The following is a 16,171-nucleotide window of genomic DNA, read 5'->3' as shown; positions in this document are numbered from 1 at the left end:
CCCATTGTAGTATCATTAAAGGCACCATACTGAGCAATAATGTCATCAATGTCTAAATCTTCTCCTTCACCTTCTTCCATCATGACTCCGCTTTCTCCATGCTTAGTCCAACATATATAGTTTGACATGAAACCTGACTTAAGCAAATGTGAATGAAGACTCATTGAGCTTGAATATTCCTTTAAATTCTTACATAGGGCACATGGACAGCATATGAAACCATCCCGCTTATTTGCCTCGGCCACACCTAAGAAATAGTGCAAGCCCTCTATAAAGTCTTGGGAGCGACGATCGGCATTGTACATCCAATGGCGTGACATAATCTGTATTACACGACAAATTATGAAAACCTTGAACATAATTAAGTATTTTATTACACAACATAAATGACACACACACGGTTGATTAATTAACTAAGCCTGGCTACAACGTAAGCAATCCCAACTATCATTAAACAAACTAAAACTACAATGCACTTCAGTAACATAATTATTTTGTGATCGTACGCAACTAAAACAGACAAATCATTCTTCTGTTGAATATCAATAAGCTTCTCCTGCTGGCTCACTGCCTCATCAGCAGCATCCGCTACCTCAAGCGCACCCAAATTCTGCACGTATGTAGCATAATCTTCCTCCCAGTACCAACCATCGCATCCATTGCCCTCCCACTGAAATTAAAGCCAAAAAATATTTAGTCAAAAATATTCAAGAAAAGCAGGTCAATTAGCCATAATTATAAAATGCGTAAGAAACTCACATCGCGATCCGGGCACTTGTAGAAAACACGACCCTTGTTGGGTCCCTGTCTCTTGACTCGGTACTCCATCACAATCTTCTGCTTACACTTGCCGCAGATAATGAGAGGGAGTTCTGGCCTCAGTCGTTTCGCAACCGAACGAGAGGCCGAGGATCCAGTAACAGTTGTCATCTACTTTCTATACTTATTTTTGCAAACTAGTGTAAATTTCATATTTTCAAATATCCATCAAATTATAGCTCAAAAACATGTTTCAATAAATAACCATCCGTACTAGTTGACCTTGCTTACGTGATCATCTCGACGAGCATTTCTCCACCGGACGGCACCGTACTTGGCCAAGGAAGAGCTCTGATTCTACGAGAAAGGGAACACGGTCTTCCACGACCGTTGCCGCTCTCCCTCGTAGAATCAAAGCTCCTCCTTGACGTCCGTTACCGCTCGGCAGAGAACATGCTCGCCGACATGAACACGGTCCGCAAGTTCAACTAGTACGGATTTTCTACAATTTTCTAACAATTTTCTAAGTTTTTCATTTCATGGAAAAATTAATTCTAAGATCACGTAAGCCACCGGGGACGAGAATGGCGCGTGCTCCAGCGAGGACGAGCGAGGCGTGATTTTGATGAACTAATTTAACTTTTGTTTATCCAAACATATATGCAAATCATCATGTGATTTTGAGCTAAAAATGACATATAAAATCATAATAAAGTCCAACATATAAAGTTACACATGCATCTACATCGCAAAATGAGATAAGCTACTGATAAAACATAAGAGGATTAAGTTTGTTACCTCCAAAATCGAAGAGCAACACCAATGGAGGGGGAGAGTGCAAGAACAACAGCAAGCTGAAGAACAGAGGCAGTGAGTTTGAATAATGGAATGGCTCGGGCTCGGGGAGGAAGAATTGAGCAGAATTATAGGCCGGGATAATTAGTCCCGGTTAGGGGTCCAAACCGGGACTAAATATTAATCTTTATTCCCGGGGCATAACCCAAACCGGGACTAAAAGCTTTAGTCCCGGCTGGTATTACCAACCGGGACTAAAGGTAAACCTTTAGTCCCGGTTGGTAATACCAGCCGGGACTAAAGATCCCTGCCCCGCGGACGACCGTTGGGAAGGGACCTTTAGTCCCGGTTGGTATTACCAACCGGGACTAAAGGGTCCTTTAGTCCCGGGGGCAAAAAATGCCGAGGCTAATGCTAAATTGGGACATCGTTCTAAAGTCTGTTCTCTAGTAGTGACAATACTACAGAAAATAACTTTTTTATAGATGTCTGCTACTTTTTTCAAGGGCGTTCACTTAGCAAGCCATTTCTAACTAGTCCCAAAAGCACGGTAGCTTACAAACCATCTCTAAAAATACAATACATTTTCAGGACGGTTCTTGTTAAGTAAACCACCCTTAAAAATATATTCATTTTCAAAGGTGGTTGACTTAAAGAAAATAATGAGAATATGATTTCTAGAGGTGTGTTAACTTAGTCAACCACCTCTACAAATCGATTTTTTAGTCAACCGCCCTTAAAATAGCTACAAAACAAATAAACCTGTATTTTTTTCAAATGGAGTTGGATGAAGATAAAATTTATATGAAAATTGTAGAGAGCAACGAGATCTAAAACTTTATAGTTGAAGACCTTTTCATTTGAGATAGGCGAAGAGCCTAGGTATATATATTAGGTTCTTAGATTTTGAAATTCAAAATTTTCAAATGTCTCAAATAGCCTCACATGGAGACATCCTATATCAAAGTTGTTGTGCTCAATAAGATCTAAAACTTTGTGGTTAATTTTTTCCATTTAAAAGAATTTAGAAGCCAAACTATTCAATACAAGACGCATACATGTTAATAAAAAAGGATATACATTATCAAGGTTGTTGTGGTAGGAGAGGGTGCACACAAAGGCAAGAGGTCGTTGGAATCCCCCGCTGATGCACTCGTTTGGAATATTTAAAAATCAAGGCTTAGGATAGCTATGACAATGCAGTAGCCCTCAAACACATGGAATTTTTTTCTTACAATTATGATTTTAACGATTCTAAAATATATTTTTAGAGGTGATTGACTAAGTCGACATGGCTAGAAATCAATTTTAGGAGTGGCCAAAAGAAAAATAGTGTAATGGGAAAAAAAGTGCTTTGAATGATTGCTATTTGACTCGAACCTGTTCTGAAAAAAACCAAGGTGTTTCGAATTGTTTGTTGACATGGACAAAGTAAGGGAAATTAAAACCTCTGGTGCACATGCATGCAGTTTATTTTACACAGGCAGGCACTGCATTAGCAATGCAAGTTACTGGAAGAAGTTACCACCTACTATACCTATCTCAGCAAGAGCTAGCAGCAAGACAGGGAATGTTAGTTGTTGCATGATAAAGCTGGACCATACCGAAGCTGCAAGGAAAGCTCCAAAATTTCTCATCACATAGGCAACTCCACTGGGCGCCGGCCATGCCTGCCTGCAAATAAAAGCATCATATGCCGGCCTGCATCTGCCTGACAGTTCTACATGCTATACGTTCGCCTTGGCAGCTAGGACAGGCACCAAACAACAAGGATAAAAATCGCATCTTGGATTCATATGCAATCTTGCTTTCGGCCTAGCTTCTCTGTCTGCATGCATCCATCTAATCGTGCTTGTTACATTGCAGATCGATATGATCCATCCAAAACTCGCCTTGTAAATATTTATATATCATCACGGGAGGGACAGATCAATTGATCATACATATATATCGCTGCATCAGGAGATACAAATAATGTGCACAACACACATGATGATATGCAATGGGGGCCTAGCTAGAAAGCAAAGTATGCAAGGATCATTGTGTATGTGTTGAATATAATGAATAACTAGTCGATCTGCAGAAAGATGTGATCAGGTAAGGCCATATCACGCATGGAGAGAGACAGAGACTTGCCAAGAAGATAGCATGTTCTCTAGGAGCGCACACACATTTGGTCCATGCCTAGGCTCCTGCCTACATACCCGAAAGGCGCCTCTCGGGTTTTCAAATCAAGTAAAAAAAGGAAAAGGAATCGTGTACTCGATTGCTCCCCTTTGCTTGTTCCTAGTAGTGAGTGATAAGCATAATATATCTTTAAAGTAGCTTTATTGCTGAAAGATTAACTTTGCTCAAGCTGTTCTAGAGTATATGTAGTGTCAAGATCTATGGCAAGCTTCTTTTACCTTTTTGTGCTTAGGAAAAAATCTTTCACTAGTGCCTAGTGGTTCCAAAATCGGTGGTGAGTGTAATCGTACCAGGGTATTACTATCGAATGGCCGGCGTCGGTTCTAATGTTAGTAGTGTCTTTGTGACATGCAACTGTGGAAACTACTTCCGCTTGGTAGTGTCTGGGTTGGGACTGCACTAATTAACACAAACTATCTCATGTATCCAAATTGTCTAGCTAGCTCAAGACACTAATTAACATCAACTCAGAAACTATTGTGGTGTGTGATAACTGCTGTCCAACGACAGCATGTACTAACTTATTAGCAACTCATGCATCATGGCATTGATCACATACACCCCTAAAGTTTAGTCTCTATCACATCGTATGTTTGGACACATGCATGGAGTATTAAATATACACTAAAAAATAACTAATTGCACAGATTGCGACTACTTTGCGAGAGGAATTTTTTAAGCCTAATTGGTCCATGATTTGACAATGTGGTGCTAAAGTAAACATGCGCTAATGATGGATTAATTAGGCTTAATAAATTCGTCTCACGGATTCCTGAGGACTTCTGTAATTTGTTTTATTATTACTATCTGAACACTCTCCTGTGACACCCTCATGTGATATCCGAGGTGACATCCTAAACTTTAGGCCCTGGATTTAAACACCACCATCTCATTCATGTGTTATTAGCAACTCATTCAACTGTTGTACGTGGACGATGATATATATAGTACTACTGAGTTATTTATAAAGGAATCGATGGAGCGATGATCCGGTGCCGGTAGGGTATTCATGGGGATCGTTGGTGCTCAGATGGTGGCCATGGATCATGGATCGAGATGGGTTGAAATAAATGAATATGGTAACTGCGAAAGCAGGTTCTTCTTGTTGTTGCTATGCTAGCGCTGCTGCAGGCGGAGCTGAGCATTGGTGGTCCAAGTGAGCTGATGCCTGATGAGGCTGGGGCTGAGCCCTGAGCTCGATCGATCCAGCATGCATGCACATGCAGTGCAGTGCAGAGTGTGCTTTTAGCAGGCGGGGAGGAGGGGCTTTGCTCTGCTGCTTCTGCTGATGCAGCTGTACGAGTCCCAAGGCAAGTGTACTTGCTGTTGCTAACAAGTTGGTCTTTAGGCGCCTTCTCAGTCCCAGAAGCATGCATTGCATGCATGCATATATGCAGCACTGCACCAGTATGCAGTCCTGCCTGCACTACGAGTGATGAGTGTGTGAGAATGCAGAGAGAGATACTAGTAGATGTGTAAAGACTGATGATGGATCTGATTAAAGAAGAGAGAGAATACAGCCCTTGTTTAGTTCGTGAAAAGTTGGAAATTTGGCTACTGTAGCACTTTCGTTTTTATTTGACAATTAATGTTCAATCATGGACTAATTAGGCTCAAAACGTTTGTCTCGCAATTTCCAACCAAACTGTGCAATTAGTTTTTTTTCGTCTATATTTAATGCTCTATGCACGTATCGTAAGATCCGATGTGATAGGTACTGTAGCACTTTTTGGAAAAACTTTTCACGAAGCTAATGCAGTGCAATGCAAGCAGTTGGAAAAAGGTGTGGCATTTCCAAGCCGAGAGTAGGATAGCGATGTGTGGGGATGAAGCAGGGCAGGACTGCAGCAGGAATCAAGACAGGATTGCATCTGCAGGCAAGCCGGTGGTGGAATTGAATTGAAGGCTGGACTCTGCAGGAAGAAAGGGGTCCAGCAGTCCAGCCGGCACTGAATCGAATGCCTGACCGGCGCCGGGCCTTGTTTAGATTGAGAAAAATTTCAACCCAATGAATAGTAGCACTTTCGTCTTATTTGGTAAATATTATCCAATCGTGGACCAACTAAGTTCAAAAGATTCATCTCGTGATTTCCAACTAAACTGTGCAATTAGTTTTTTTTTTTACCTACATTTAATGCTCCATGCAAGTGGCTAAAAATTGATGTGATGGAGAGAGAGTGAAAAAACTTGGAATTTTGGGGTAATCTAAACAAGGCCCTAGGCCTTGTTTAGATCACCTCCAAATTCCAAATTTTTTCACTCTCTCTCCATCACATCAATTTTTAGCCGCTTGCATGGAGCATTAAATGTAGGTAAAAAAAATAACTAATTGCACAGTTTAGTTGGAAATCACGAGATGAATCTTTTGAGCTTAGTTGGTCCACAATTGGACAATATTTACCAAATAAGACGAAAGTGCTACTATTTATCAGGTTGCAATTTTTTGCGATCTAAACGTGGCCCTAGCTTCTCGCTTCAGATTTTTGCATCGGAGTGCGAGCAAAGCGCATGCATGCATTCTTGCAGAGGGCTTTCTTTCGGTCCTACAGTAGGTCTGGTTTAGTTGCCGAATTTTTTTTAATGGTACCATAGTACTTTCGTTGTTATTTGATAATTAGTGTCTAATTATAGTCTAATTAGGCTTAAAAGATTCGTCTCGTGAATTTCGTCTAAACTGTGTAATTAGTTTTATTTTTTATTTATATTTAATGCTTCATGCATGCGTCCAAAGATTTGATGTGACGGGGAATCTTGAAAAATTTTGCAAAATTTTGGGAACTAAACAACACCCTAGCTTCTTGAGAGCACGAGCTTTCGTCCGGTTCGTTCGGACTCGTTTGACTGATAAGCCATGACTAAAAATACGGTTGGCTGATTTGGTATGAGAGTAAAATACTGTTAGTTGACTAAAAAAACAAGTGTAGACGAACAGTGCCATTGCCACTGCAACTGCATCTCTCCCTCCTCTCCCTCGTGCATACGCACGGAGTGGCCCATGGCTGGATACATACCTCTGTCATTACGCTTTTCAGGCACATGCATGCTAAGCAGCAGCAGATCCATCTCATCTCATAAAGAAAGCATAGTTAACACTCCTGCTGTCCCCTGCTCGCGTAAGTACAAGGTTGCATTGTATCGGTAATTAATATCAGTGATCGATGATGCATCATCAGCTGGACCATGCTGCTCCTCATTCATAGTATGCATCAAAAGAAGGAAGAGGAAGAATCTCTGAATCTGAACAGGAGTTAATTATTAAGGGCTTGTTTGGTTACCCGCCACCGATTGCCACGGCTAAAGTTAGGCACGCCACGGTAGCTTAGGCCGGTGTTTGTTCGTAACGGAAGCAAGACTCGCCGCACTCCAGCCACAATACTCGCCACCGTTTTCTACGTCGATTGTGCGGCGTGCTTTTCCTCCGCCACAAACTCCGCCACAGCGTCATCCCTTCTCTTGCTATGTGGCCACCCTGCCATCACCGCTCGCCCCTTCACCACGAGCCCGTCCGCGGCGGCCACCGGCTGCACGGGGCCCAGCACACCACGGCACCGCGCCCAGCCACACTTGGCGGATCGGAGTTGAAGATGACTGCGGGGCACAGCTGCTGCCTGGTCCTGGCGCGGCCGCTGCTCGTCGGTGTCCCTTCCAACGCCGACCACATCCCAAGTGGTGGGGTAGAACTGGACTCCTGCCTGAGCTGTGTGAGCTCTGGTGACCGACGATGGCGGACGATGGAAGGGCATGGAGAGCGTTTGGAAGAGGAGAGAGAGAATAGGAGGTGCCGTGTGCCACGACGTGTGGTGGAGGGGTGGGTGAACGGATAAGGTTGAGGAGAGAATATCCTCCGTGAACATGAAGGTTAACTGGCCGTTTTTTCTTTAAAAATAAATCTAGGAATACAGTAGAAAATACTAGTATAATGTAGTTTTGATTATCTATTATTATTTTGTTTTGATTAGTATAATATAGTTTCCTAATTATCTATATTAGTCTTAATTTTCATGTTTATTTTTGGTTCATTAGAAACACCATACAAATTTGTTATCTAAACCATATATAGCAATTTTGTCAAATTTCTGTGGCAACCATCCAAACAATAGACACACAATTTTGCCACAGTTTAGTAACGAACCAAACGCTTCCATTTTGCCACAGAATGTGGCGAGCCACAGTGTGGCAAATACTTAACCTTAGGCGTGGCAAAATGTGGCGGCAACCAAACAGGCCCTAACTGCACGATCATCAGTCTTTGTTTAATTAGTTTGCCCAGGATGGGAACAGGAATCATATTATACTGCAAATAATGTTTAGTAGTTAACCTGCAGATCGATGGAGAAAGATGTGGATAGACAGCTAGTGATCATGCCGGCCGCACCACTGCAAATAATGTATGCAAGTTGATCTCTGGATCCTGAGCTAGCTTTTTCTGGGTGGCATGGCATATTTGTCCATGAAACCGGTAGATATCAAAAGGAAGATGAAAGGGCCTGCTCATATATGCAGCATGTATTCTTCACTTCAGTGCAGCGCAGGTGCTTGCAGAGGAGGCCATCATGTCGTCCATGCATGTCAAAAAGAGAGGACGGCTGCTCGATGATGCGCCCAGGCCAAGTACAGTACTAGCACTACCAGTACTAGCCAGCCAGGACTGCAGGAGAATGAGTAATAATACTTGAATACAAACTGAACCCAGAACTGTATTCCTATTCCCTCCGTTCCAAATTATACGTGGTTATGGCCTTTCAGGGTATATAACTTTTACAACTGTAACCTGGCTTAGATCCGTTTATTTTTTCCATCCGAAACCGTGTTTTTCTCTCACAAATTCATCCAGCATTCCTCCAAACTATCCAGATTCCTCCAGAATTCAGACAAGCGAACAGACCCATAGTATATATCTATCTAGGTCCACAACAAAAGTGATGTACCTAGACAAGTCAAATAGATTTACAATTTGCTACGAAGGGAGTAGAATATATACAAGCCAGCCTTGCCTTGCTAGATGCTGGTCCATGGACGGATATTTGTCTTCCCAGTGATATATATGAGGAAACCAGAAGGCCGGCCGGCTACCTGCTCATCAACTTGGCTTCCTGCTAACTAACGAGCAACTGATGGATGAGAGAGAGAGAGAGTCCCTGCCTCTGCCTAGCTAACAACTACAGTACCTGCTGCTTTGGGCCCAAGATAGGATCCAACAAACTTTGAATCTGCAGGCCTACCTAGCTAGGTAGGAGTAGTAGCTTCATAGCTAGTCCTACACTGTGCACACATAGGCATATGATTACCATCATGCCTTCTTTCTGCATGCAGGGCAATGCATGGACTTGGGTCTGTGTCGATGAGCTTCTAGGAACTTGGGGTCGCTATGTCTGTTGTCACAGTCGTCATACAAGGTAGGGTAGACCGGCCACTCACTCTCAGCAGTCGTCTTCAGCAATCAGCACAGTGTGCAAGCAGAACAAATAGCAGCAACATGCATGTCACTGCATCTTCACCTGTCTCATTGTCACTGTATTATTATGTGGATTGGACCCATGCAAAACAAGATTGAAGTAGAGATATGTGCATCTTCACTTCTTCTTTTTTCACACCATTTCCATGCACCCATGAAAAACACATCTAGATGATAGTCTGCAATTCTGCATTAGGAATTCAACCTGTGTATCTGTTGCCAGTGAAAAGGTACAAGTGTTTAGGAATAGTAGGATCTAACATATAGGTTCCTCTGCTCTCTTTTAAAAAAAATGTTAAGGAAATGGAAAGAGGATCAAACAAAAAGAGAAACTCAGCCCCGGCCCGGTCTCAATTTCATCTCTGTGCCAGCCCCTAAGGCCCACTACTACGGTGGAGCCCAAGACGGTTGATGTAAACCAACCTATGAAGTTGACCCTGCAGAACGGTGGCAGACACAGTCAAATTCATTATTGCAATTTGTAACTCAAACAGAATTTTACCAAATTAATGTTCAAAATTTGAATTGAAGAAATAATGCAGGACGTATAGGGTGACGTCTCAACACAAGTTGCGTTACATTTTACCGTCTCTGCGTGCTTTGCATGTCGTACATCAAACAACGACCAAAGTTGCAAGATATATATATATATCTAGATAAGAGTAGTACGTGCAAATATATAAAATATATTTTGCACTCCAGTTATTTATATATTATAATGAGGAAAAACATACGTCTTGCAGCTTTGTGCTGACCAGCGAGCAAGACACATTAACAACGCTAAGAAACAAACGAAGGTAGTAATTGTTTTTGTTTTCTATTTTTTGAGGAGAACTGTTTTTGTTTTCTATTGGTTATTATATTATGGCTATTGTTTGGTAAAAGTGCAAGTGGGTGGATGATCTCATCGTCGTGATCCACAGATTAGGTGCAACTCGTGCTTTCTTCAGTTTGTATCTTTCATCCAGAAAGAGCAAAGGAACAAAAAGAGCACCATAAAAATTATTGGCGGTTGTTGGTACCGGCTGCAAGCATGAATCGAGATGACCCGTTTCAGACGTTTCTATTATTTGTTATTTTATTAAGGGGTTACAGTATAATAAAAACAACCATATTTTTATTTTTTGCAGTGTTTCTAGTCATGACGATGTATTTCTTGGTAGGTTAAATTAATAGTGGGGAACATAACAGAGCTCCGTAGGTGGCGTTGTCTCGTGGGTATAGCGAGTTAATCTCCAGTGGCCTTAGGGCCTGTTTATTTCCCCTCCAAAACGCCAAATTTTTCAAGATTCCCCGTCACATCAAATCTTTGGACGCATGCATGAAGCATTAAATATAAATAAAAAAATAAAACTAATTACACAGTTTAGACGAAATCCACGAGACGAATCTTTTAAGCCTAATTAGACTATGATTGGACACTAATTGCCAAATAACAACGAAAACGCACCAAACTGGCCCTTAGAAGAATAAGGTTTGGGGAGGTAGACAGGCTAGGTGGTGGAATGGCAGTTAGGGCCCTGATGGTGGTGGAGGTGGCCAGGCCAGCAGGTCGGGGTGGGAGCGTAACGGCGCGAGCTCACCGGCGCGTTGCCCTGGGGTTAGGGGGGGGAGAGAGAGATACGAGGATGAGGATGACGCCGGTGAGCTTCCGTGAGGCCAGCGGAGGGCGGGGTCGTTGGGCGGCGGGGGAGGAGGTGGGGTGGGGGAGAAGGGAGTGACTCGAGGTAGACGAAGGCGCGCAGCCGGGGTCACACGCTCCCGGAGCGCGCGACGGGTCAAGGCTTAACTTCGTCCTACTTTTAAGCACTCTAATTTTTGTATAGAAAAACAATGCTATATATAATTCTTTGGTAAGAAAATCCAACAACTTAAGCAACGAGGGCGGTAAGCTGCAGACCAAAAGTGTCTACGTTTTGGAATAAATAGTGATTATTAAGCATAAATATTATAATCGTTTAAAGGTTAGCACTATTGACCCCTCATAGATCTCAACTCAAGCTCTACCTCTGTTCTTGAGCATTGCAGTGCAAGCTTAAACGGCCGTTTATATTATCATAGTAAACTAGTAATTAAGAGTGTTGTTTACAATCTAAAAAATCATTATTTTATATATAATAGAAAAGGAGAGTTTTTAATAAAATGTAATAAGTACGAGAGAAGTTTCAACTTAATTTGGGGAAAATTATAGACTAATAAGATCAGAATCTGAAAGTCAGAATCTAGATTCATGACGTTCTTAAATTTGAGCTATCACAATTAACAAGGAAAAATTGTAAAAGTTGATTTGTTTGGATCAGCTAGGCTTTAAAAGCCACAGTATACAAGCTTTAACTTAACTAAACAGGGCTTGAGTCTGGTGTGCAGTTTTGTTGTTTACATGAGATCCCTGTATGTTTTAGTAGTTCTAATTAGTAGCTAGGCCTCGTATATGTTTTGTCATACTCGTGATTTATTCTGAAAAGGAAAAACTTCCTCTGGATTTCAGATGTGTTTGTTCTCTGGAATCAGCGAAAACAGAAGGGCGGGGAAGAAGTATCAAACATACCATTCCTCTGTATTTCAAGAAGATCCACATCTGAGTATCTAGCTAGGAAGAAGTAGGTGATTTTGAAGAAAACATGCACCATGAGCTTAAGAGGACTCTGAGCCTGGGTCATGAGGGGTATACATGCACTAAAACTGTAGAAGTCTAAAACTACAGGGACAGGGACACACTCAACACTCTTTTTTTTTCCACATTCAATTTTTCACTAGAAATCTACAAGAAAAATTAAACCTTTCACTTTTACAAGCACGAGGCAAGGTCAGGTGATGCAGCTATGTACAGTCATCAGGTGATCGGCAAAATCCTTGTGTCCTAAGAGGATTTCATCTTGTCCAAGTTGTGCTTAGCCTGCAAATCATAGACTGCATGAGCAAGAAATTCTTATCTTTCATTGCAACTTTAATTAATCTCAGCAAACAGACGTGAAGTTCGAAAGCCCTAACCGAAATTGCATCGATCTCCTCTAACAGGGGCTGGACAGCATAGGACAGCATCTTGGCATCTTCTGCAAGATCCTCAAAGTCTTGACAGTTACCCATCAGCAGTGCTATGAAGAATTCTCTTTCTGGGATGAGCTTCAGTGCTACCTGACAACTATGCTCAACAGATTAGGTCAGTGAACAAAATCAAACCTATTAATCCATCGCACAATCAGCTCAGCAAGCATGATCACGAATGTAAACAACAAACAAGTGTGTCTGCAAACAAAAAAATTCAGAAATAAATGTTCAGGTGATACCTTGTAAGCAGCTGATGAGATCCAGCCATGCCATGGCTTCAGAGTATTTCCATAGGCTTCTTCGACAATCTCTTCCAGGCTCGACTCAGGAGTTTTCAGCAGCCTCTCCAGTAAATATTTTGAGAAATTTATTGACCTAGACAGCCAGATGATAGCTCTGGTGCAGCTTTTGGTCTTCTTTGCTGTCCCTTGCTCCATTTCCTCGGTAACTATCGCCGTCAAGCTCGCATATTTGGAAGAGTCTCTTTCATGCAGATCTTGTAATCTCTACGGGAGGGAGATCGAGAGCCAATTTTAGGTTAGTGATTCGGACAGATGCAAATGAATCGATGACAACTGCAGAGCACCCTGGGAATAAGTCTGTACATGAAGTGGCATGCTCAGTGCAGAAGGGTTACCTGAACATTTTCCTGAATGTCCTGCCTCAGGACTAGCAAAGTCGGCCCAATCTCGTCTTCATCGAACAGAAGGTAGAGTTTGTCAGTTTAATCTGATTTTTCAGAGAGAGATATAGTGGAGAGAGTAGCACATGAAAAAAAACAGCTGAATGGCATATGTTACTTTGGCATCCCCAAAACAAGTTAATAACTAGCACTTTGATGTCTGAAAAAGAAAGCATTTGGGAAGGCATATGGCACTACATCATACTGTGCCAACCTAAAAAAAAAATCTGTCAGAGAAGGAGATTTTAAAATCCCATCCCTCCCCCCCCCCCCCCCCCCCCCCCCCCCCCACCCCCCACCCCCCACAGCACATTTTGCATGGGTAATTCCATGTCCAATTTGGTGGCATCATGACAGAAAAAGGTCAAATGCCTCTGGGCCACTTATTTAGTTATCCATTCCCTCCAAGAATCCAACAGGGCATAAAGGGTGTATGCAAATTCTCACATCCCATATATGACAACACAATGAGGAATGCTAAACCTGACCCACAACACATGCACACAGAACCTGCATACAGAAACAACCAATTTTCCTTTCTTTTGTTCAATGCAAAGTAAGACTCAGAACAATAACATCACATCGTTGTCCTGAACACAGGAACCTATCTGAACAAAGTAATACATAACATACTGTATATGAAGAAAATAAAGACACATTAGACCTGCTGAAACTGCCTGACAACCGATCGAAATAATCCCAACTGAAATGGAAATCTTTCAGTACAGAACTTGCATATGACAGAGCATAGTCAGTTACGAACCAAGGACATGGATGAGCTGCTTGGAGACAGAGAGGAGGTCCATGGTGGATGACTTGGGCTGCTCCTGCACTTTCACCTGCTGCACCTGCACCTGCTCCTCCTCCCCATCTCCTGGACTGCACATACGGAGCTCCTCCATGGCCAGTCTCAGCTCAGACTTGCCCTTCTCCATCTCCTTCTGTTTCCTCTCCATCTATCCTCCTACCACTACCTTCCTTATCACCTGAACCACCCTGTGCCTCGGTTAATCCACTACTTATACACACAGATGCAAGCTCATTTGCTGACATTTCTTGGGACAAATGATGGGGTCAACTTCTAGTTTCTGTCCTTTTCTTCTTTCTTTCTTTTTTGAGGAAAAAACAAGTGGTGTCTTGGTGTTGTTCATCGCATCCCTCTCTATGTCAAGTCAGAACAGCCAATGGGGAATAATTGAGAGTAAAAAATGGGTGGTGGATCCTGTCCCTACTCGGCTGGGAGATGATTTTAATTGCTCGATGCAGTTGGCCGGGATGGACTTGTTTATTAACATTCACGCATTGCCGTGTACTTGTTATACTAATATAATCTCTTTTTATATGCATGATTGTAGGTGAAAACTTTTGGCAACCTACGCCCAAACTCCAGCCAGTGGAAATATAGATTCTTTTTTTGAACCAAGAAAAATATAGATTCTTGAAGGTAAAGTAGTACATTTATTCTTGGACTTCTCTACATGTCAGTTAAGTAGGTTTTGTTTATTGCAATGACAGTGGGCTTCAACAAATCTCATGATAAGTCCCATTGGTGTGAATGTGACCACAAGAAAAGAAAAGAAAATGCAGTGGCAGAGTTTCTGAGACAGAATGAACCATACTTAGTCCCTCTTGAACTCTTCTTTCCTGCAATTTAATACAGCTCCATCGGATAATGCCTTATTCTTGTTTGCTGATGCAGTGATGCACAGGCACAAACATTTTGTTTTGTCAATAGGCAACTGGGAACCAATAAATAACTGAAGCTGAGCTTTGATCAGTTCTTCCAGAGCCTTGAGATGTTGCCCTTGTCTTTTCTAACATCCTTTCCTGCCCAGCTAACCCACGGCCAGATCCATGCGTTCATCACAGAAACGGATTATTCCTGACAGCTAAGCTAGGCTAGCTAACAGGATACAGTATTCAGTGGGCTAGGCTACTGCAGCTAAGCTAAGCTAGCTAACAGGATACAGTAGTTAATTTAATTACATCCATCCTTGTGAATCTCTCAGTCAAATAGCTCAACAACATCGGCATGAGAGTATGTGACCATGGCAGCATGACTTGTGAAAGATTAAAACCTTAGCGCCCTACCAAATGTTAATTCAGGGGAGTGTGCCAAAAAAACAATCCGCAGGTAAAGCAGGTGAACCCACAGAAAATCTGCTCCCAGGGCAATTTGACCTGACCACACATTGGCCAAAGCAAAGTCAAGCAATACTAGGACTGTAATTAAATTGGAGAAAACTACGATCGCCATCTGTCATGGAGATTGGAGAGTATATATAATATCAGCAATGAAAGAATGTAGGCATGCAACGAGACATACAGTAGTATAGGCTAGCTGGGTGCCTCCTGCACGGCACCTTCTTTGTGATTTTGAACCAATGGCAATCGACCTCACAGACCTAGAATAGTATGTGTGCATCACATCACATGACTTCATCAAGTTTACATGTGGCCTATGAGATGAGAGCATGGTTGCTTACTTGCTTTGCATCCTCACGAGAGCGATTGACTTGGATGTACTGCCTGATCTGTCTCAAAAGATATAATGCAATTCTCACTTCAAATTTGACCAAATTTATAAGAAAATACTAACATTTATAATATCGATCAAGTGTCATTAGACTAATTATAGAATATATTTTTATACTAAATATATTTGGAGACAAATATGTTGATACTATTTTCTATATACTTGGCCATTTTTTAAGAAAAAAGATGGCTTGTTTCAAACTTAGAATTACATGCGGGGGGAGCACCCATGTATATATAATATTCGATAATATAACTATGAACATGTGTTATACTGCTACAAAAACAATATTTCGAGTGTGATGTTCAGAACATCAATATTATATGAGTTTTCAAGAAGATGGACAATTAAAATATAAATCAAGTTTTAATGTGAAATTGAAACCATTTAGTTCCTTACAACTATCTATTCTACCACTTCCGGTTTATGATATGCTTAAGATCACTCCTTTAGGAATTAAAATTCTCCTAGAATTTTCAACATAAAGCTTAAGATAGTCTTGCACTCCTTTAGGAATTAAAATTCCCCTAAAATTACCATCGTAAGCCAATAGCTAGATCACAAAGTCATTTTGTATCCTTTAGCCATCCTCATGCAAAGTCAAATATGAAATTAGAAAGTGTCCCATATACAATTTGTAGCTTTATAATTTGGAATGGAGTACCTTTTTTTCTAAAAAGTATGTTGTACTCAGCTTTGTTTTATTTTT

General features: G+C 41.6%; 1 protein-coding gene, 1 long non-coding RNA gene and 1 pseudogene across 2 annotated transcripts; 1 reads left to right on the top strand and 2 right to left on the bottom strand.

Moving 5' to 3' along the window:
* The window catches only part of LOC136469383 (probable L-type lectin-domain containing receptor kinase S.5), a 59,866-nt pseudogene that overhangs the window by 15,614 nt on the left and 28,081 nt on the right, over nucleotides 1–16,171 (top strand).
* On the bottom strand, nucleotides 11,826–13,925 carry LOC136472580 (glycolipid transfer protein 2-like). The gene is made up of 5 exons (XM_066470278.1): nucleotides 13,690–13,925; nucleotides 12,882–12,937; nucleotides 12,484–12,750; nucleotides 12,188–12,331; nucleotides 11,826–12,092 (listed from the first exon to the last, which is right to left on the bottom strand). Exons 1-5 carry the CDS (start codon nucleotides 13,880–13,882, stop codon nucleotides 12,057–12,059), a joined length of 696 nt encoding a protein of 231 aa, XP_066326375.1. The 5' UTR covers nucleotides 13,883–13,925; the 3' UTR covers nucleotides 11,826–12,056.
* Nucleotides 14,978–15,467, bottom strand: LOC136475434 (uncharacterized). The gene is made up of 3 exons (XR_010763174.1): nucleotides 15,413–15,467; nucleotides 15,253–15,331; nucleotides 14,978–15,107 (listed from the first exon to the last, which is right to left on the bottom strand). It is a non-coding gene; the product is annotated as an uncharacterized lncRNA (long non-coding RNA).

Source organism: Miscanthus floridulus, chromosome 8, assembly GCF_019320115.1.
Source record: "Miscanthus floridulus cultivar M001 chromosome 8, ASM1932011v1, whole genome shotgun sequence".
NCBI lineage: Eukaryota > Viridiplantae > Streptophyta > Magnoliopsida > Poales > Poaceae > Miscanthus > Miscanthus floridulus.
Note: the sequence above shows the minus strand (reverse complement) of the source record. Positions and strands in the feature narration are given on the sequence as shown.